Source organism: Neltuma alba, unplaced genomic scaffold (assembly GCF_004799145.2).
Source record: "Neltuma alba isolate B1F8T4 unplaced genomic scaffold, ASM479914v2 tig00006282_pilon, whole genome shotgun sequence".
Lineage (NCBI taxonomy): Eukaryota > Viridiplantae > Streptophyta > Magnoliopsida > Fabales > Fabaceae > Neltuma > Neltuma alba.
This window is the reverse complement of record NW_021634409.1, coordinates 30,542-55,123: the sequence shown is the minus strand read 5'-3', so window position 1 is coordinate 55,123 and position 24,582 is coordinate 30,542. Positions and strand designations below refer to the sequence as shown.

At 30.2% G+C, this 24,582-nt stretch overlaps 1 protein-coding gene across 1 annotated transcript; it reads left to right on the top strand.

Annotated features, from left to right (window-relative positions):
• Window positions 1-16,284: 16,284 nt before the first annotated feature.
• LOC114750006 (benzyl alcohol O-benzoyltransferase-like) lies at window positions 16,285-19,494 on the top strand. The gene is made up of 2 exons (XM_028938548.1): window positions 16,285-16,725; window positions 18,592-19,494. The coding sequence occupies exons 1-2, from the start codon at window positions 16,285-16,287 to the stop codon at window positions 19,492-19,494; spliced, it is 1,344 nt and encodes a 447-aa protein (XP_028794381.1).
• The last annotated feature ends 5,088 nt before the right edge of the window (window positions 19,495-24,582 follow it).

Here is a 24,582-nt window from a genome sequence, read left to right as displayed (position 1 = left end):
AGATATAGGAGTGCCATCCCTATGCCTATGAAGCTATGGCCATATCTCATCATATGAGGGTGTTTGTCCCTCCTCCTGCTGCATCTTCCTTCCTTGTCAATTTATAATAAAACAAAAGAATATTTTTATTATTTAAATTCACATATATATGTACACATATATATAATTTGATTAAATTTGTAGTATTACTCACGATCTCATTATAGGTCACAGCAAATGTCTTCAAACCAGCCGTATGTTGGATATTCTGATGGCAGCGGCTCATGGTGTTTCTATGAGAAAGACGCTACAACAAAAATATAACAGATTTAGTTAACTTGTATGGCAATAACATAACAATAATGTAATAAATTAAAGTTATACCCTTTGCTTAGGTGTCTCCCTAAGCTAGACAAATGATGCCCAGTCATTGGCAGTGACACCATCTGGCACATCTGCCTGCATCTCCTCCAGGGATCTCGTCTCATCGCCTTTCTTTGCATTGTACAAGTGACCCCTCTAGTTCTTCCAGCCCTCTCCTAACTCCTTCACTGCATATGTCTTTATGTTATCCTCGACAACAAATTTTTTTGCAATTAAATAAGAAAATTATGATTTAATTACTAAGAAATCAAATTCATAATGTAACTCATAATTATTTTAAGGAAAATATTTAATCCTAACAGCAACTTATACTAAATAATTTCCTTCAACAACTCCTAGGCATTGTTCTTGTTCTTCTTTGACATCCTCTTCTAGTTTGGCTCGTAGATGGGAAACAACATGTACTGTCCACTTAGATAAGCCAGATACCGGTTGAACAGATGTCCTCCTAGCTCAATCGGTTGACTATGCTCATTCAGAGGAACTGTGACACGTGGATCCTATATGTAATGCATGTCCTTCATGTTCAGTCTCCTCGTGGACCTATTACCAGCTCGGTCTTCACAATTAAATTGATAATTAGATAACATCAATAACATTTAATTATTAATATTAAATAAATTATTTCACTTACCCACAACCTCCACCTCCCAACCGGTCAACCGTCCACTAGGTCAACGTGGCTGATTCTGCTGCTGCTGTTGGTGGTGGTGGTCCTCCTCCTCCTCCAAGCCCTACACCTCTCCCTCCACATCACTCTCAAATCTGCCTTCATCCCCCACCAAGTTGAGATTGAAATGCTCATCGATCTCATAATCTTCCACGCTAATCATGGGCCCCACATCCTCCTCTGTTAGCTCCTCGGACGGCTCAGGCTACCTAGGATGCAGGGGGCTCTTGTAGGCCTAATGGGCTCTTTACCGTGTCGACGAGTCATGCTACTTAAACCACAAATAATTAATTAAACAATACAAAATACAAAATTGTTTAAACATGACATTAATAAATTCTAAACATTTTACAATTACATTTAAAACCATAAATAAAAATTTAAAAATAGAAACCAACTTCAAGTTTCTGAAATTAAATAAAATACTGCAAAATGTAATTAAAATAATATCACTCCTAATATCTAATAAAATTAATTACTAAATAAAAATATTTTATCATTAAACAATTACAAATAACATGAAACTAAAAAAATTGAAGGCAATAAGATATATAATCGTCACAACCAACTAATTCAACAATCTAAATCACATGTAACTAATTAAACAAAATATAAAATACAAAACTGTTTAAATATGAATTTAATAAATTCTAAACATTTTATAATTATCTTCCAAATCATAATTAATAATTAAAAAACCAGTGAATTATAGTTTCTCGGATTAAATAAAATACAAAAAATTGTAATTAAAATAATATCACTCCTAATGTCATTTAAATTAATTACTAAATAAATATATTTTATTATTAAATAATTATAACTAACATGCAAACTACAAAAATTTAAAACAATACTAGATATAATCATGAAGTCAAACAATATCAATGTCAATCAAATAAGCAAACTAAAATAAATATTAAATTAATACAACACTAATTAAATATTTAAATGATGTAACTATTAAACAAATTAACTAATAAATGAACATATATTCGCACCTAGGTAGCTGGAATTGGATCTGGAGCTATAGTGAAATTTAGGAAAAATTTCAGCAGAACCTCCCTACACACACACGCCAAAAGTGAAACAAGGGGGAGCGCTTATATAGATGCCGAAATTTTGTAACGATTTTTACAAATGTTGATATTTGTAGCAGTTTGCTGAGAAATCGCTACAAAATTTAACACGTGTCGTGTCTGCGTTGAATAACTCAACACTTTATTCCAATTGATTAGAAAACCGCTATAAATTGCCAAAAAATTTGTAGCGGTTAACCTACAACCACTACAAATTTTCAAACCGCAACCACTACAAATATAAAATGGTTCATCTTCTGCCTATTGAACAACCACTATAAAGAAACCACTACAAACAATTTGTTGCAGTTATTATTACCGAACTGCAACTAATAAACCACTAAAATTGTGGCATCAATCTTCCGCCATGTGGTAAGAAGTTGGCACCAAATTTGTAGCGGTTATTTGAGCGGAAAACCGCTACAATGTGTGACACAAAGTGAAAGTTGGCCAAATCGATACAGATTTGTGGCAATTTTGTGTAAAACTACACCAATACCTCTGTTTTGTAGCGATTTAGGGTAACCGCTACAAAAAACTACTACAATTTTTGGTTTTTTTTTTGTAGTAAAGCCACCTACTTTGATCACATGAGCTTGGATACAAGGTTAGTAGGAGGTTCTATCTTGTTTATTGCTTTGATTTATTGGATTGGGTGGTTGGAAAAATGTTGTTCCCTTAAGGGGAGGTGCTGGCCGAATTGTGTTAGAGTTTGGAGAGGAAGATTTTGATGTTAAACCTAGTTGAAACACATTGGTTATAGCTTGTTTCAAGTGGTATTGTGTTGAAATTTAAAAGATTGTATGATATGGTTGTTAGGTGTACTGTTTGACCGACTCTGATTCTTTACCCTAGGATGTGATTTTGTGAGTTTTAATGCTTCCATTGGGTTTAAGATGGAAAATGGTATAGGATAAACCTAAAGAACAAGCTTTGGAAGCATTGGAATTAAAGTTAGAACTTTAGGGTTTTTATGTCACCCTATTCAGCCAGACCTATTTGGGAAGCAAGGAGTTTTATTTTCATGAATCCAAGCTCATATTTGGATTTTACATGAATAATTATATAGGATTGACCTAAGAGGATAATTTTTAGGTTAAAGGAAACAAAGCTCCAAAATTCAAAGAATTAAGGGTCAATGGTTACTTAAGTTTTCATTAAGTCTTGTGTGGTTTAAGTTGTAATGTGGTTGCCCCTTTTGTAATGTGATATTTAGAATTTGATATTTGTGGAGGGAAAAAGCAAGAACCAAGACCAAGGAAGCAATTGGATCAAGGTAGCAAGATTTAATTAACTTTAATGTTGATATTGCATTGATTGTTGATGCATGGATGATTGCTATTATGTGGTTGAGATGAATGTTTATGTGGCTACTCCTTACATTGAATGCCTTGGCTATTGCATGTTAAACATTGCCTATTTATGAGGAAGAATTAGTTCCCTAATAATAGCAAATGTTGAAATTCTTGATGATAGTGCATGTGTGATGTTATGGTTGATTTTACTTTGCTATTAGGATTTTAATGAAATCTCATTCCTTCCAAATGCAATTAATTTTTTTCGGCGCTGAACCATCCAGGAAGAAGAAGAAAATCATGAAAGAATGAAGTATATTTATGAAACCCCTTGACTTTTGATAATGTATATAAATGTATGCATGGATGCTGTAACCCTTTTGAACTGTTATCTTGGAGTTGTAATTTGACTATGTTTTTGGACGTATTAAATCATGAAATTTGGTATGATTATAGTTCATGTCGTAAACTTCAAATCAATAGGTAGAACGTTCAATTTGGATGTATGTGCGATTTATGGTGGTTTCTCAAAGTTAGGGTTTGAAATTTGAAAAAAGTTTCTGACCAATGGAACAATAGTAACTTTCGTACAAATCTGGCACCATTTCGCACTGAATTGGTCCTTAAAATTATATTTTTTCTTGAAAGAGAATTCAAAGAGCTTTCAGTGGAACTTGGAACTACTCTGTTTTGATTTTTCTAGAATTAATTATGAATTTTCAAAGTTGGATAAAAATTCTAAAATTACCAAATAAACAGTGAATCCATAAGTAACGTCCTAGATACGTTTTTCTTGAGGTTAAGGCCATCCAAAGTAGTTTGAATTGATATAAAATGAACTCTAAGGTATTATAGAAGTAACGTGTAACATTTGGTATGAGACATAAATGCTAAAAAATTTTCCTGGTCATATCAATATGGTCATGAAATTTCAATTTATTTATCTTTTATTTTACATCTAATGGATACCTAAACTAATACATGATTTTCTTTTAATCTTTCTGGGATCAGGTCTTGTATTAGGAAGTCTTTTTTACAAATGAAGACAAATTTCCCAACATATTTACTTCATATACCATAAAATCACTTTTAAAACTATAGGTTGATTTCTATCCAAAGACCCCATTGATCAAATATAAGTGTATTAATTTTATCAGACTAAATATTTTTCTTTTCAGTGAAAGGACAAAATGATAATACTAAGTGAACAAATTATAACAAACTACGAAAATGCCAATGGCTTTGTAGCCTAGTGAAATGTAAGTTCTATTTATAAGTGAGAGGTCATAGGTTTGATCCTGCTTGTAAGATCAGGCCGTTAGTGCATGCCCCTTTAATTTTTTAAAAAAAAAACATAGATAATACAAATGTGGAGTAAGTAGATAATTCAATAATACTAACAGAAAAAAGAAGGCTGTGAGATTTTGACTGTGAGATTCATCTTATAGAAATAGAAATACTCATCCAAATTTAGATAATTTTGAATAGTTCATATTTAATTTAATTTTTTCTATGTTTTGAGTAATTTTTATTTTAATAGATCTACAAAATTCAAAATGAAGATTATTTTATAAATGACACTTCTTAAAAAATATATTTATGGGTGAAAAAATTATTGATTAAAAAATTTTAAATTTTAAATATTTAGATTAAATTTTGGATGATCAAAATTTCATCACGCTATTTCATCACACTAAATGAGAAAGTCATAGGAAATGATAAGACTAACAATTTTAATATTCTCTTTCAAACATGTATCAAATTGGTATCAATCCATTACGCATACTATTTGCAAACTATGAAATATATTTGTCTTACTCTGGCTTTTTTTCTTTTTTTGCCATCTGTTTTAATCTTATCTCTATCTGTCTCGCCCAGTACATAAGATATAAACTCTAGTTGTAGTTTTTTTATTCAAAAAAAGTGGTTGGGGACACAAAGTCTATCTTAATAATCTTTACGTCTTTTAAAAAAGAATAGTTTCAGCCATTGACCAAATAATGATTCCTTTTAGGGACTGACCAAAAATGAGAAAAAAAACAGAAGAAGAAGAGAGATCACAACTCTTCCTATTTAATTCTAAGTATAATTATTAGAAGAGAGAGCTAGCCTTACACTTTTAAAATCCATGTTGTGAACTATTCTAAATTTTTCTAATATAATTATCTTATATGCGACACTGCTAAATAAGATAATTTGAGTGCGATCGAATTTAATTAACTTTCCAGGCGTAACTTTTTATTTTTTATTCATTATTGATAAAGTAATATTGATTGATAGAATAATAATAAGATGCTCCTTTGATTTTTACTATAAGAGCTACTTAACTAATTTGGATATATTTCAGCCCCAAAGAAAAAAACTAAGGAAAAATCCAAAAAAATTAACTGTTGAATTTCAAAATTCTAAATCAATATTGGTTACTCAACTTTTAAAGAAAATGACTACACTCAAAAAGTAAATAACAACACATTTTTGTAGTAATTCCTAATTTATCATTTTGAAATTCAATAGTCATTTTTTTGGGATTTTCCCAAAAACTAATTTAGATATATTAAGAAGGATGATACTTACATCAATTTCTTTATATCTATTATATCAAGTTTTTTAATTATACATGACCATGTGTCTTATTTTTGAAATATTAACTTTTAATAGCATTTAACTATAAATTCACACAAAACAAAACAAAAAAGACACATGTTCACATGTAATTGGAAGACTGGATATAAGAAACTTGACCTAAATTGTTTTCTATTAATAAATCTAAATTAATTAATTTAATTTTAAGAAGTATAACATGATGATCTTCCTAAAATACCTCAATCTAATATTAAATTATATATTAGTTTTTAAGTTAGATAAATCAGTTTGATGAATAATACTAGATTAAAATATTACTTTAGATTCAAAATTAATTCCATATCTAATTTTTTAGATTTAGAATCGGAGGAATACTAGTTTAAGTCACATAAAATTTTATTAGCCAGTTTCTTCACAAGTTGACGGTATGTTGCCGCCATTGTCTTTGTCAAAAGCTACTCTCTGTTTTTGGAAATTTTTATGGTTTGACTATTTCGCCTCTTATTCATTTTTTACTCTAGCTTATCCTGAATTGTGATGAGACTACTGACCCCTCACAAATTGTATTTTGTTCTACTTTTCAAAAGGAATATTGTTTTTCTATTATTCTACGATGTTTATTGTGTTTATGATTTAATAATTAATAATTATTAATGTCATATCATGAATTACTAGTAAATTAAAATTTCATTTTCCAATTTTTTAAATATTCCAACATATATGTTTTTGTAAAAGCAACTATATATATACTAAACTAATTTTAATATATTTCACTTCTTATGTAAAATATATTTATTCATTGTTGGCAAAGAAAAATATTTACTTACATGTTTCATAAAATTAAATATAGGTTGATTATGAATGAATTTATTGTATAGTATTTTCAAGTAATGTAATTATATATTTAATAATTATTTTATGAATAAAATATACATTAATTACGAATTTTATTTTTTTTCCTAACGTATTTGACGATGTATATCTATATATTGATGGATACGAATTTTATCAAACTGAGGTTGACTGTTATGCACGAAAATGAGTGTTATCAAATTAAGTTTATGCTCCATTTCAATCTTAAACAATGATGTTTAAAATTTCCAAACCTCAAAAGGCTCGATATATAATAAATATTGAGCCAAATTGATTAGATATTTTATTAATTAATTAAAATTCTTTGATTATTTATTATACTTTAAGCAGGTGGAATAAGTTTCAGAACATGAAAAAAATATTAAAGATTCATATTTCGGTGGCTATTAAATTATTTGCAGTATATTATCACTTGTTGCGCAAGTACTTTTGTAAGATTTATATAGGAAAAATAAAAAATGTGGATCTTGACAAAATAGTGCAAGATTCCTGTCAATTTCATTGATTAAACTATGAGACTTAACAATAAATTTCTTTAAACTCTTGTAATTAGGCAGATAATTTTTTTTACTAATGTTTTTTTCATTACTTATATGTACATTATATATTAAAGTTTTAGGGAGTATACATGTACCTCAAAGCGGGAAGAGTTATATGCACAGAAACATATAATTAAGAGGGTATATAATTAATGATTGAGATTTTTCCATAAAGAGTTGAAAGTTTAAAGGGTATCTTATTTTATTAAGTTTAAAATGTTAAAAGATTATTTGAAGTTCAAAAGTCAAGAGAGTTTCGTGAAGTTTAGCCTAAACATAATTAAAAAAAATTAAAGTATAAGATCATAAAGTGAAGGCTTGAGTTTCCAAGTTCACTTCAATTTATAATACCGGTCTTAAATGTAGAGGCAGTTATTAGGGAGTTGATTTTTACTTCTAAATATAAGATATGAATCCATTTTATTTCTTATATTTATCAAAATTTTCAAACTAATTTGATTATATTAGGAAAATTAAATAAGTTACTTAATTATAATAAATATGACATATCTTTTATAAAATACTATAATCATTTTTCTTAATATCCCCGATCCTTCTCCTACTTGATTACTGAGAGAGTATCACTACGAGTAATTTGAGAAAAAATTTGATAAATACAGAAAATATGTATTATATTTAGAATCAAGATTAACTTCACAATCAGATCATATAATAAGGACCAGATTGAAGAGTATAATTTAATATTACATAGGAGTATTTTAGGCAGATCATGTCACATTTCTTAAAATTAAATAATTTATTTAGGTTTTTTTAATTCATTCAAATTAGTTAAAGGATTAAGTTGCAATTTTGACCTTAATTTTATTTTTAAAGTACAATTTATCCCTGATCTTTTAGTCGCGCAATTTTGCCCATAAACTTATTTTTCAAATACAATTTTGCCCCTTATCTCTTTTTTTTAGGTGCAATTTTTTCCCTCATCTTTAGGTTCAGTTTTGCCTCTCAGGGTTAAAATTGCACCCAAAAAACAAGATCAAGATCAAAATTGCACTACTAAAAAGATGAAGAACAAAATTGTACCTGAAAAATAAGATCAGGGTTAAAATTGCATCTTAACCCTTAGTTAAATAGCTCTTATATTAGTAGAAGAAGTATCTTTTTGTCCCAAATTTTCTAACGGCTCTTTGAATCTATAGGTGACGTGCCTGAAATGCAACAGTTTTATTTTCGCTCTACGCTTGAATCACACCATGAGTGATGCTTCTGGTCTCGTTACATTTATGAGCACGTTAGAAGAAATCGGTCGCGGAGCGCGTCAACCTTCGACTCTCCCAATCTGGCGTAGGGAGCTTCTAAACGCAAGAGACCCACCACGGGTAACATGCATGCATGGTGAATACGAAGAAGTCTCTAATATCAAAGAAATTTAAACTATCATCCCCTTCAACAACATGGTTCAACGTTCTTTCTTCTTTGGACCTATTGAACTTGCTCTAATTGGCACTCAAATCCCTTATCATCTTCATCAATCTTCTTCTAATTTTGAAATCATCACTGCTTTCTTATGGCGGTGTCGTACCATGCCTCTGCAACTTAATGATAACGATAAAGTTCGTATATAATGTGCTGTGAATGCTCGTGCCAAATTCAACCCTCCCCTGCCGGACGGTTATTATGGCAACATTGTCGGCTTTCCGATAGCTGTGACCACCGCCGAGAATATTCTGAGCTACAAAAATAAGAGGCTTACTATTTTTATTATGTAATTTGTCATGTAATTTTCCTATTTAGAGGTTTGATTCAATGAATAAAGAGCATCAATTCATTCTCCTACTTTTCTCTCTATTTAATTGAATTAAGAGAAATAATCGAAGAGTCCTCCTTGAGTGGCCAAACGGTGAAAAACCAGTTGAGAAAAAGAGAAACCAATTAACTAAACAAGCTTGAAATTTTAATTTTGATTAGATTGCCAACGCACATGACAAAGGATAAGGCTTGACAAATATATCTTAATAAATTCGATATTCAAATTTCGGATTTCAAATTTTAATTTTGGTTAGATTGTTCTGTTCTGAATCTCTGGTCAGTTCTTATAAATATATAAATATAGTCATTTCGGGTGTGGTCTAAATGAAACTTGAGATACCGTTGGAAATTTATTTGTTTTATTTTATATTTGTTTGATTATATCCCATCATATACGATCCAGCCATTATCCCATAATTAAGCATTGTTGCATGAGTTTCTGTACTGTCATATCAGTGTAGTTTTGCATTTTTCCATGTTGTCACCTGTGAAGCGTGCCTAACTTTTAGGAAGGGGGTTATTATTTTATTGTTTAATCTGTCATGTGATTTGCTTATTTGAAGGCTTGATTAATTAGTGAAAAAAGAGCATCGAGTCATTCTCTACTTTTTTTTATTTTATTAATTCACCCAGAAGATAGCATAATGAAAGAGAAACCAAGAGTGCTTTTTTGATAGACCCGCGGTGAAAAATAGGGTAAGCAAGAAGTGAAACCAAGAGCAAGTACTAAGGCTTAGTGGCATGTCACCTACATATTATAAGTAAAAAAAATCATGAGTTTAATCACACTTGTAACACATCATTGTTAGTATCTATCTCTTAAAACAAAAAAGAGTCAATCAATTAGTCTTTATTTTACTACTTCCCTCTTGTTCAAAATACTACCTCTGGTTCTAACTATAAGACCTAGCTGACTAATTTAAAAAAAATTAAGGAATTTAGTTAATGGAAAAAAAACTATCACCTATTTTCCAAAAAATAACCCTTATGCAATTTTTAAAAAAAAAGCTCTACACAATAGCTTATCGCTCGCACCATTCTTCCAACTGTACCAAACCTCAACTTAACAGCACCTAATCAGATCGATCTCTCTAGTTAAAATTTAACAATTTGAGTTATTTATTTGTTTTAATAATTTAAAATTTTCTTCATGTATTTATAAAATATTAAAACTAACCCAGTCAAATTTTAATTCGATAGTTGAAATGAGAAGCGGAGAGAGAGAGGAAGTAGAGTTTCTCTATATGTAATAGTATCTCTTTGAATTATTGTGGTAGTATTTAATTATAGTTAATGGAATATAAGTAAGGGTAGTTTGGAAAATAAATAAATAAATACATAAGACAAAATGGATTGAGGTCTTATATTTATGATCAAATTAAGAGAAAAACTGGCTCTTATAATAATATTTTTTCACTGTTACCCCTTGTTAGTTGTTACAAGTAGAGGAGAGAATTTTAAATGTTGTAGAAATGAGAGAATTTTCTAATCGCATAATTCTTTAATAAATGTAAAATAGGTAATTTTTATCAATTTAAAACACATTTAATGACTTAATTAATTTTTCTCAGTTTGTGAGAAAGTTTAACTAACATCTTATATTATGAATACTATTAACCAAGGGTTTTTCACCAATTTCAATGCCTAAATTGATATATATATATATATATATATATATTTGCAGACATGCAATGTTAAACGACATATATACCATGATGGGTGAGATTAAACAGGAAGAAGGACTAACTGAAGAAAGTAGTGGGATAGCACCAAGATTTCTTATTATTTTTCATGAGAATTAAACTGGTGAACATCTCACGAGATGTTTAGAATGCACGAGTTTCTATATGAGTGGTTTTTATATTAGTTCTATGTGGTTTCCTGGATTGTTGTTGTTTAATTTTGACGTTGAATTTATCAAAGACGTTCCATTATGTAGGTAAAAGAGAGCAGAAGGGTTGATAAACGTAGATACAGCTGCAAATCTTTCTTTTTAGAGATATAAAATGAGCAAATAACATATCTTCTAATCTAGGGCATTCATGCACTAATTTGCAAAATGCCAAAATCCAAAATTTTGTATTTGATTTGTTTCAGATTTAGTTCACATTCTGCATGACCAAGTCTATAACATCCTAATCTCTTTGCAGATCAGAGAAGATACACAGAAGGGGGTATACGTGGAAAAACTTTCTGAACATAGTGTGGGAACTATCGGTGATGTTTCTCAAGCTTTTGTTACAGGTGGGGTTTGTTCAAACGTGTACAATTACAAACTATCTTAGCGCCAAACGTGGCTTAATTTTAACACAAGCCTGATTGAAAATTGATCCAATATTTAGGAGGGTTTATAATATATTGGACTTATTAGAAATAAACTGGCTGACAAATAAGCTAGGAAGAGGAGCTTATTCAAGTTACGGAAGAGCTTATTCGGGGACCAACATGGGTGTGTCAAAGAATTTATTGGGACAGCTTCTCTCTCCTTTTCTTTTTCCTCCGCTGCCATCCGCCGCTTCTCTCTCTCTTCCCCCGTCCCCCCCCCCGTTTCTCAGCCTCCAATATCCAATGGCTTGCTGACACGCTAAACCTCTCCCCTTTCTTGCTCTTAACACGTCTTTCATCAATGTCACGGGACAAAAGACAAACTTGAAAAATAGTAGTATTTCTAGTATTTTTGCAGAATTGATTTATTTTAATTCACTCATTAAATTTCACTTATTCATATTAAATTAATTTAAATTCATTATGTTATGTACATTCAATTTTTAATCACAATTCACTTTATATTTAAAATATTTTTTATTATTTCTCTAAAGTTTTAAAATTTAATTCACTCATTAAATTTTACTTTTTCATATTAAATTAATTTGAATTCAGTGTATTATGTTAAATCATTTTTTTAATCATCTTTTATTATTTATTAAAACTCATACCCATTTTGGTAATTTTATAAACAAATTTACTTTTACTCAATCATAATCTAAACAATTTTTTTACCAATCTTACTTTTACAAACTAACTTTTTTAAACTCCAATCTAAATACAATTCAGGTTATCCGATTTAACTTTTACCCAATCTTATTTTTCTAAAAATCAGATTGAAAATAAGCTACCTTTTTCACTGTCAATCCAAACGGACTCTTAATTAAAATCATAGGTTGGTGCCTGACCATGTATGGCATGCTCACATCATCCTAAATATTATCCACAGTCTTTAATATAAGACATAGTTAATTGACTAAACGAGTATATGAGCATCTACTCTTCTATTAGGTTAAACCAGATGAATGTGAAACTTTTTTCTGGATCTCCTCTATTTTTAAATTCATATGAAAATAGAGAACAAAAGCAGACCTTTTTGTAATAGTGTTAGTTGATTAATTTGAGAAAATGAAAGAAATTAAAAAATTAGGCAGTTATGGTGTGACGACTGTTCTTTCAAAACCCATTTAAATTAAATCAAACAATTTATTCAAAAGATTAACCATGATAGAAAAGAAGAAATCTTAAAATTTAAAATCATTATCATAGTTAAAAGAAATAAACTTATATCACAAGCAACATTGATCATTAACTTAGGCCTTGGACTTCCAAAATCCAGAAATATCATTAAACTATTAGCCCAAACCAAACTCATACCTTTAAATGTACTAACTGATAAATCATTTTAATATAAACTATAGAGTCCATTAGTCAAAAGTCAACACTTTAAAAGAGTGTCACATGCTGAGTCTTACAAGTCTCTAGCCTTCTAACGACCCTCTCATATCAGATAGTAGTAATTAAAAATATTAGTTTACAACATTAGAGTGGATAAGCTTTATGTAGCAATATATAATAAATAAGCACATAGAACAAAAGCAGGGAGGCTATACAACCTATAACAGCATGCTATACCTCCGAAGCCTTTCCTGATGGGCCACCACCTGAACTATCACCTAAAGATAATAGAAACCACGGGGTGAGACAAACACCTCAGTAACCAGCTTTCCAACTCACTATACATACTAACATGTGCTTGTGAAGTGTCAAGTGAGACAATTAGTAAATCTCAAAAAATATAGATATATCAATAGATATATAAAAATATGTAGATTCAGATAATCTCAATCATCCAAATCTTCATTACGGGGGCTAACACATAAGTCACATAAGTCTATCCCTCACTATAGGGGATCAATCAGACATATAAGCCTATCTCACACATTAAGGGACGAATAAGAAGTCACAAAAGTCTATTCCTCACTTTAGGGATGAAGGAAGCCAACCAATGTGTACTAGTGGTGGCCTTACCACGTGGGAGGATATGGCTCAATTCAAAATCCAAATAACAATCAATTATTCATAATATAATGAAAAATGTCTCACTATTTTATCAGTTCTATAAGATATAAATCATATATTTTTCCAAACCAGTCATTCACAATTCCAAAACTCCCAGAAGACAACTTTCATAGCTCAAAAGGTATAACATATTTACTCGAGTTCCAAATAACACGTTATTATTCTAAAATAGCAAAATACTCACAAATAACATATTAGCACATATAACAAGTGGAAAGTGGTTACCTCTTGCCAAAGCAATAAAAAAGATTACCACAAGGTTAATCATTTACTCAACCAATAATTAATCTACACAATTAATAACAACATATTAATATAAGCTAATTAATTAATAATTGAGCTTATATATTATTTAAATTTCTAATTAAATTAAAATAAATTAAACTTTTATTTTAATTTCCCACAGCTTTCATAACCCAAAATTAAGTATTTTATAATTGACTTATAATTTTCTAACAAGCCAAATTATTTATTTACATCCTCCAAATTATTTACTTTAATAAAAATAATTTTTTCAAAATTTCTAAATATCAAATTATTATATTCTAAATTCTAAGAAAAATATCATTTGAAATTTAAATCTCAAAACTGAACCATAAAAAATTCAATAATACTTCAAATATTTATAAATAAATAATCTAATTAAAATTTTAATAGTATAACTATCATATATATATATATATATATTTCATAAATAATAAACTTTTTAGCTAAAATAATTATTTTAAAACCTCTATTCATCCAATAAATAAAACTAAACTAATTAAAATCTCAATAATATGTCAACCAACCCAAATAATTTACTTAACTTAAATTTAATTGGCAAAAATAAGATATAAATCATATATAACAGATTTTTCAACTAGAAAAATTAATTTAAGTACTAAAAACCAACAAATAGACAAATCTAAACCGATTAAAATTAATAACTCATTTATTTCTAAATTTCTATGGTCATCTTTTATCAAAACTCAATACTTATATCATATATAAGTCTAGAACAATTTTCTAATCAGTATAGTAATACTACTATTAGGAAGCGTAAAATATATAGAAAATATTCATGAAGAAAGTTTGATAAAAAGAAGTAATTTTATATACCTAAATTATCTTCAAAACTTGTTCTCTCTTTCACTGGTGTGCTCCTCTTTCTCTGTCATGTACTATTTCTCTCTTCCTCTTTCTCTCTGCATACACCTCATCTTCTGCGTCCCCTCTCTCTTTTATTCTTCACTTTTCCAACCACTCATCTCTCATTTTCTTCTTGCATTTAATCCTCCTCCCTCAAAGTCTTCCTTCTCATTTCCATGTCTCAGCTTTCCACCGAATTCCCCCTTTTTTTAAATATATATTAAAATATTATTATTTTATTATAATAATAAAATATTATAATTTTTTTATTATATTTTTTGAAATTTTTTACTAAATCCTAAAATAAAATTTAAGATATTACATATGGCATATGTTATATAATTTCTTTAAAATACTTATATATATCATTAGATTATATAACTGCAAAAACACATGTGATTAGCGATAAAATTTGATGACAAAATTTTTATTTAGTGATAGAATTAGCGATGGATTAGCGACGGAATTGAATTAGTGACAATTTGTTCCGATACTATTTCTTTTGTTACTAATTGGATTAGTAATGGAATTTCAATTCTGTGGCTAATCCCTAGATAGATAAATAAGTGATTGAAGAAGACTATTCGGTGTTGTAGCAAAAGATGTGTCTTTGGTGGTACCAAGTTTGGGAATCTATTCCCAGCAATTTAATCAAGCTCTATTCTTGCCATCCAAATCCCAAAAAAAAAAAGGGATAAATAGGTGACCGGACTTTTTTTCCCCCAAAATACCTAGCTCTCTGGACTAAGCGCATTATTCACAATCAAATATATTCAACATAGCTAACAAGAATTGGTCCAATTAGTAAAAAGTCAGCTTATAACCCATAAGATTATCATTTCAAATTTCGTTGCGGATGTGAGGACATATTGATGGATGATGTGTAAGTATTTTTGTAAGTGTTCTTTGAACCTAAAGACATATCTTGATTCTGATGAGCCCCCAAGACCCACGAGTTTAATCTCATTTATAACTAAGAGGGTGAGAAAGAAGAGAAACCAAGGGACAAGTGTAAAGTGTCACCTTTTTAATTTATAAATAAAAATTCGCGAGTTTTATCTCATTTATAACATAGTGTTGTTAGTGTCTACTTTTTAAAATAAAAAAGCAATTCTTAATTCTTAATTCACTAATGGTTTTTGCACCAATATAATTTCAATGCTTAAATTGATTAAAAAAGTTTGGACTTGAAGTTTAATTTTGGTTAGGTTGCCCACCCGCGTGATAAGGGATAAGGGGCTACAAATACTCTGTCTCAATATTCGAAGTTCAAATATATTTGAAAACTTAATAAATGTATTACTATAATAAGTGAATGATAAATTAATGTTTTGATGGTAAGGTGACGGCGAAATTTTGGGTGAGTAACCCCCATAAAAAACTAACCTAGATCTAATAAATAAATAAATAAATAAATAGCTATATTACTATAATGACCAGTTGAACCACGCAACCAAGTACCAACTATAAAATTAGACAATTTAATCTTTTTTTAAAAAAAGTCATTTAATAATTTAAAAAATTTACTCACATGAAGCTGCTCTACTCTCCCTGGTCGTTATAAATGAACGCCCGGATGCTCTTTAGCAACCAACCAAATAAATCATCTCCTGAGCTTTAATTTATATATTCCATATATAATGAAGCCGCCAGATCTTTCATTCACAGTGCGTCGGCGTCATCCAGAGCTGGTCGGTCCGGCGAAGGCGACGCCACATGAGGTGAAGTTTTTGTCGGACATCGACGACCAAGGTATGCTTCTTCGATTCCAAATGCCGTTGATCCAGTTGTATCGTGGCAATCCTTCGATGAGAGGAAAAGATCCCGTTGAGGTTATCAGAAAAGCTTTAGCCGACACTCTGGTGTTCTACTATCCCTTCGCCGGCAGGCTCCGGGACGGGCCTAACCGGAAGCTCATGGTGGACTGTAATGGCGACGGCGTCATTTTCATTGAGGCCGATGCCGATGTTACTCTAGAGGAATTTGGTGATCTTCATCCTCCTTTTCCGTGTTTAGAAGAGCTTCTTTACAATGTCCCAGGAACTTCAGATATTCTTAACACTCCACTTCTCCTTATTCAGGTATCTTCTCTTCTTCCTTTTCAATATTATCTCCGGTCCTAATTATAAGACCTTATTTATAATATACAAATAAGATTTTATAATTAAGACTATATTATGCAGATATATAGTAATAGTCTTCTAAGTTTTGATATTACATGTATTTTATTTTCCATCGACTTGGGTCCGTGTAAAATCTTCTCAGATCAGAAGTTCGATGATATAAATAAATAAATAAATATATATATATATATATATATATATATAACAAAAAAGCTTCTTGGGCGGATTCTCATACAATTCCCACCATGTGCTCATTGCTGTCATAAAATCTGAGTCATTCAAAACCTAACGTAAATGATGTAGATTTAAAATTTTTAATATGCAATTTTTTTAATGGTACATTCATTTTTTTAAATTTGAATTTTTATTATGTTTTAAATAATTTTTTATTCTAATAGATACAAAATTGAAAATGAAGATAATCATATATTTATCACTTCCCGGTACATGGCCAAAATATCAATTTCAATACGACAGAAGGTACACACAATTTTATAGTACTTGTTTGATTGAGAAAAATATAGTCCTTAAATTCTAAATATAAGACTCATTTTGCAATATAACTTATATTATAAAATAAGTCTTGCATTTAGGATCAGAGGAATAGTTTTTTAACAAATTTTTATTATTAATATTGTTAATAATTTCCAGCTGTTGGTTAGATACTATAGATGCACACAAAATCCAAAAGATGTTCCTCTTCTAAGTAAAATGTCGCAAATTCAATGCTTATGCTCTCGGCCTATTAGTGTTCGATCTGACCTTTCAATTTAAAAAAGAAAGTGCACACAAAATTATTTTAATTCCTTTTAGCGATGACTAAAATGGGGTGGGGGGGGGGGACAAAAGAAGATCTGTGATCCAAATAAAACGGAGAGCTCAGGGACACTAATTATTATAATTATTGGGGAAGAGCTTGCCTTATACTTTTAAAACTATTGCTTTAAAATTTAAACCCCAAAAAGCTCGATTATAAAGAGTCAAATTATCGATTGGGTCTTATTAATTAATAAAAATTCTTTGATTATATAATTTGCTTTAAGTGGGTTGAAGCATTTTGAGCATGGAACAAAAATTAAAGATCCATATTTCCATGGCTATATTAAGTTATTTTAAGTATATTATTACAACTTGCTGCGAAGTATTTATATAAGATCTAAATAGGAAAAAATAGAAAACATGTGGGCTTGACAAAAAAATGCAAGGTTCCCGTCATTGATTCCGAGATGCCTCTATTTTAATTAGGTTGAAATTATGAAAAAGAAGAATCACGGCATCAAAACTGAATCTGGGTTGACTAGTTAGATTAATAGGCTGTTGAACCAGTAGGGTCAGTTTTGTAAGAGTATGGCACAAGTGACTGAGCTGGATTTTATATTTTCTTTCTTTATTTTCATTAAGTTTGAAAAGACATCATTTTAATTAAAAAAAAAAAGAAAGCAACAAATATTCTATTGACTTGTGTTTTCAAATTTACAATATACTACCTCCGTTTCTTATTATAAACACTTGTTTGACTTCTATTTTAGTCCTAAATACAAAATCCCAATCTACTTTATTTTTCATATTTATTTATTTTTTTTGAGGTAGTCATTGTAATAGTTGCACATATTAAAAGTTAATCAAATAGTAATTCTAGCTAATATACATAAGTAACAAAGGTATTCTAGGAAAGACGACACCTATTTATAACAAATAACTACCTCAACTAATTTTCTTAATCTTTTCAAATTAGTTAACTAGGTTTTATATTAAGTACTGAAAATAATATTTTGTCCCAAATAATTCAGAAATAAACATTTTACATGCTCTCCAAATCTATAGGTAACGCGCCTGGAATGTGGTGGTTTTATTTTCGCTTTGCGCTTGAATCACACCATGAGTGATGCTATTGGAATCGTTCAATTTATGAGCGCGTTAGGCGAAATCGCTCGCGGTGCGCCTAAGCCTTTAACTCTACCAATCTGGCACAGGGAGCTTCTAAACGCAAGAGACCCACCACATGTAACTTGCAAGCATGGTGAATATGAATATGAAGAAGAAGCCCCAGATATCAAACAAACCATCGTTTCCTTAACCAACATGGTTCAACGTTCTTTCTTCTTGGGACCTAATGAAGTTGCTTCCATTAGCGATCAAATCCCTTATCATCTTCGTTATTCTTCTTCTAGTTTTGAAATCATCACTGCATTCTTATGGCGATGTCGTACAATTGCTCTGCAATTTGATGATGATGAGAAAGTTCGAATGGTATGTGCGGTGAATGCTCGTGCCAAGTTCAACCCTCCTTTGCTGGACGGTTACTATGGAAATGCCGTCGCCTTTCTGATGGCCGTGACCACCGCCGGGAAACTACGAAGGAATTCGTTGGGATATGCTTTAGAGTTGGTGAAGAAAATGAAAGGTGAAGTGAGTGAGGAGTATATGCACTCTTTGGCAGATTTCATGGCAACTAAGGGACGACGTTGTTTCAAGATCAAAGGGTTTTGCAATGTGTCAGACGTGAGGCGAGCTGGATTCAATGACGTCGATTTTGGGTGGGGAAAGGCGGTGTATGGTGGTTCGGCAAAGGTAGACGAAGTAGGAATCATGTATCTACCTTATAAGAATGCTCAAGGACAAGAAGGTCTAATAATAATTTCATGTTTACCTAGTGACGCCATGGAGAGATTTGTGAAAGAGTGGGATAGAATACTCAAAACTAGATTGATCACTTCTTCCTTATAATAGGATTCTCTATACCTAGATTTAAGAGTTGAGTCGTGTAAAACAATAAAATACTACCCCCAGTTTTATTTATAAGACCTCATTTGTAGACTATAAACGATGTTTTATAATTAGAACCGGAAGTAGTATTTAACTATTTAGGTCCATATATAGTGACTAGTGAGGCATAAGTATCTCTTCAATTTATTATTGTAATTTGTTCAATCTTGCTTTTCGGTATGGTTCTTAATATGTTCAAATACTTTGTAAGGGGCATGCAATATATGTTTTGGAAGTTTGTAATATACCGCTATATATTGAAACAAAATTCATGGCCCATCCCACTATTGAATTATGATTCTTTCTCTCGCTTCACTCCTATTACAACAAAGTTAGGGTTTTTTAAGGGACGACTCTTCAAACAAACGCTAAAAGTTATGCAATCCAAAAATAATTTTTAGCGTGAATTACAAAATTTTGTCACTAGTGTTGAAAGGAAAGTCCCACCTTGTGTAAGACTGAGAGTCTTAATTAATATATACACTAGCTCTGGTCCTTAAGAGTTGGATATTGAATTTGGTCATAAAGATAAGATTTCAATTCAGTTTGTTTTTTAAATTTATAATTTATAGTGCTTTCTATAGAATATCCCTACTGATTGTAAGAGGTTCTTATCAAGGGAAAGTCCCGCCTTGTTTAAGACTGAGAGGCTTAGTTAGTATATACTACTACCTCTAGTGCTTCATAGTTGGAGATTGATTTAGTCACATATATCATATTTCAATTTATTTTGTCTCTCAAATTTATAATTATAATTTGTAATGTTTTCTATAAAATATCTCTATTAATTGTAAAGGGTTTCTACCAAGAGATAGTTTTAATGCACATGATTAAAGAGGATACTTTTAAAAAATCAAAATACATTTGTTATAATTAATCAATCCAACTAATTTTTTTAATCTTTTCAAATTAGTTATTTAATTTTTATATTAAAAACAGGAGCTAGTACCTGTTATGATTAAGCTTGGACTAGCAAAATCATAAAGAGAAGAAGCGAATTCACGCACAAGAAAATGCGACTAGTTGCCCAATCAAAGTAACAATAACATGCAAATTTGTTCAACTTTTTCCTGTTGATAGTAGAAATATCATTCCTCTATTTAGGCTTCCTTTTAATTAAACCCTAAATATACTTCACAAAGTTCAGGGGCAGCTCTCATGTGTGACTTTCTTGATTCCTTCATAAATTAACTTAATAATTGCACCATATAATTAATACCAAGTCGGATAATAGTCAAATGCTCTTCTAATCTTATTTATAAATTATTTCCAACATATTTCATATACACAAAGAAAAGTTTTCAACTTTACTAACTCTCATTTAGAATTCAATAATTTTCAATTTTATCCTTATTTAACATATGTAGATTATATCCTATGAGAATAAGGTCAACTCAATACTAAATACTCCCTCCGTTCCTTATTATAAGAGACATTTGATGCTTATGACATGTTCCTATATATAAGAGACACTTAAAAGTTGTCTCTACTTTTTTGTGTTGATTTCCTATTTTACCCATATTTATTGTCTCTAATTCACACACACTCTCTCTCCCACTTCTCTTTCTTTCAATAATTTAATTGTTCTCTCTCATGCTTTCTCTCCTTATTAATGAGGGTATTTTTGGAAAAAAGATTATATTTTTTATACATTGATTGCTCTTAACTAATTTTAACTGCTTTTTTGATCAACGTAATTCGGTTATTCGTCTCTTATAATAAGGAACGGAGGGAGTAAAGAATAAAATTATATATTTATATATATATAAAATTTCTCTTCTTACCCTATAAATAGGACCAAAAAATTTCTTCATAGATTAACTTAATACTCTTTTTTTATATGTATAGGTATCCTCTTATTGGAAGCAATCTTATTCAAAATATTGTTGGACACTAAATGTGAACATATCTTTCAGTAAGGATTCAAACCTTAGAAACAATCAGACATAACAATATTCTTATTAACCTCACATAGCTAACAGGATTCGACAAGCCCAGCTTGGTATTAATTAGGTCCATATCTAGATAACCACTTAGATTGTGCCACTTGTATTAATTAGTACTTCTCTGATCCTTAATATAAAACCTATTTAACTAATTTGATTAGATTAGGGAAGTTAGGTAAGTTAGTTAATTATAAGAAATATAATATGTTTTTCCTAAAACACCATAATCATCTTTCTTAATATCCCATCTCCCTCTTTTACTTGATTATAGTTGAGAGAGACCTATAGGGATAATTTAGAAAAAATTAATAAACATGAAAAATAGGTTTTATATTTAGGATCAAAATCAACTGAATATATAATTAGATTCTATGTTAAGGACCAAAGGAGTATTACGCATCCTTATTATTTAACCTGTTTAAACCATAGTTAGTCAGGGTAGGGACCGCGTGACTAAACATGCAAAGACAAAACCCTAGAACCCAATCGTATTAGGCGGAGTTTGGGAACTACAAGAAGCATCTGAAAAAAATATTTTCATTGAAGTCGAGACAAAATTCAATCTCAGATGCTTACCTCAAACATGATAAAATTGCTTTTCGAAAGCTAATCCAAAAACTAACTTCCAACTCCTAAAAGCTCATTCAAGTCCTTTGCCCATGTTTGGTTTAGAATAATTGACTTTTTGTTCAAAAGCTACTTTAAAATTAAAACAACTTTTTGGGTTTTTGGCTTTTGGCTTTTTTCCATATTTGAAACTTTTAAAACTGACTTTTCAATAAATTATCTAAATAAATTTATGTCAAGCCAACTTTTTTGTATAAGGAACTTGATGTAAGTATTGTCCTTTTATTTTGAACAATTATATTTTAATAAATGGAGAATCAAAAGAAAATTATTGCTGTAACTATAAATCTGTCAATAGTTTCTGTTATTAAAAATTAACAGAAGTCATAATATGAGTTATTTTGAGTGAGTTGGCTGATAACTTGATGAGGTGGCTAATGACTAGATAGATAAATTTGAAAATGTGTTTAATTGTATAAAATAAAGAAAAAAAATCTGTGCCACGTGAAAAACAATTCGTTGTTGCCATCTTAATTATTTTGCTCACCTCAGTTTTCTGGGACCTAAAACAGTGGTGAACAGTGTATTATTTATTTATTTATTTATTTATTGTTTAAATTGTACATGAACACTAGTGCGTAAACTCAGAAATTCATAAACTATTAGCAGTAGTACAAATTTAGACGTGGGAATATGGGCTAGTCCGGCCCTACTGGGCTAGTGGGTTTAAAAAGGCCGGCCCTACAGAGCTAAAATTTTAAAAATACCTCAATTTGCTAGACCCGACCCTTAAGCTAATGGGCTTAGGGTCGGTCCACGCGCTTTCAGCTCGTTTAAAAAAAATACTATTTTTTATATTTCTCACATTTTTTATAAAAAAATGAAAATAAACTAATGAAATTATTAATAAAAAATAAACATGAATAAAATTAAGTCACAAATACAAAATATCATCAATATAAATATCCATCAATATCCAAAAATATCTAAAACATTCATTAAGAAAATAACAACATCCAAAAGTTTTATCTATAGTGCAAATGTATAATAAACAAATATTATCATTAATCTTTTAAAACTTCATCATCACTATAATCAATTACTCTTTTTAATAAACAAATATTATCATTAATCTTTTAAAACTTCATCATCACTATAATCAATTACTCTTTTTAATAAGTTTGCCTTTCTTTCGTAATAAAAATATCAAGTTTTTCTTCTTTATAAGAATTTCACTTTTAAATTTTCTAGTCTAGCTATTATTTTACTTTAGTTTGAAAAACATTGTTGTTGAAACTCATAAATTTCTGATTCAAATTATAGAATTACAAGTTATATAAGTATAAAAATACTCTCTTATCAAATATATATAGTTTAAAAATATCAACACATATAATATAAATCAAATCATTATTAAAGTCTAAATTAACTCATTTTTTAAAAATTTAATTGGACAAATTATTGACTAAAACTAAATAAATCAAACCATTTCGTGAAACTTAATTTTAAAATGGTAACAATAACTAAATATTTAAAATATCATTAGCAATGTAAAAAATTAATACTATTAGAATTACATAAAAGAATTTAAAAAAATAAAAAAGTTATAAAAGGGCCCAAACAGGCCAGCCCATTTAAGCCCTCGGCCCTACAAGATCAGTCCTGTAGAACCTATTTCTCATTTGAGAGAAAAAATTTCAAGCTTAACCCTCATAGTTTTTGGACCTAAACGGACTTAGCTCAACAGGTTCGGCCTATTTTCCTGCTCTAACTATAATGGGGCAGAAAAACACCAGTGCAATACAAGCACTTTTCCAACTCGCAATCACATCACTATCCCTCAACGGCGTTCTTGCTCGTTTTGGTAATTTCTTGACAGAGGGATCAAAGTCTCTGACCGTTGAAAGAATAAGGACTAAAAAAAATAGGAAAAATGACACTGAGGTCCCATTGAAGAGAAAATACAACAAAAAAGTCTCTGGAAATTTGATAATTATTTTGGAGTCCTAAAGGGACTTGAGTATCAGAAATTCTAGAATGAAATTACAATGCTGTCCTCAGGTAAAAAAGACACAAAATGAAGGAGAAAGCACCTTACCCTCTCCCTCACCCTTCTGCTACGAATTCAAGACTTTTCCCATCCTCACCACCGTGTCACCGGCATCACTCTCTTCCCACCAACATCAGCGACGTTGCTGTTTTTTAAACCACTGTCGGCTGTTTTCTTCTTTACTTGTTCTTGCTCTCTTCTTCACCGTCCATCACCATCGCTTACATAGGTTCAAGTTTGGGGAGGTTGTGTCCGTGCTCAAGTGAGCAATCCAAGTTCCCAATGTCTTCAAGGACTCTAATCAAACTCTTGCAATTTTCTTTAGTTATATGCAATTGGGGGATACCTTCTCCATGCTTGGGCAAGTCGACAAGTCAATCTTATACTATTATAGAGGCTTGAAAATTCATGTCGAAGCATTGGGCAAGACTCATATCTAATAGTAGGAGAAACTTGTAGGCATGTGAGTTTTCCCCCTTTTTATTT

Excerpts from the sequence above, each read along its gene's own strand:
- LOC114750006 (XM_028938548.1), top strand. The coding sequence starts at position 16,285 with ATGAAGCCGCCAGATCTTTCATTCACAGTGCGTCGGCGTCATCCAGAG. Across the intron at positions 16,726-18,591 it reads CTCCACTTCTCCTTATTCAG|GTAACGCGCCTGGAATGTGG; the intron begins GTATCTTCTCTT and ends CCAAATCTATAG.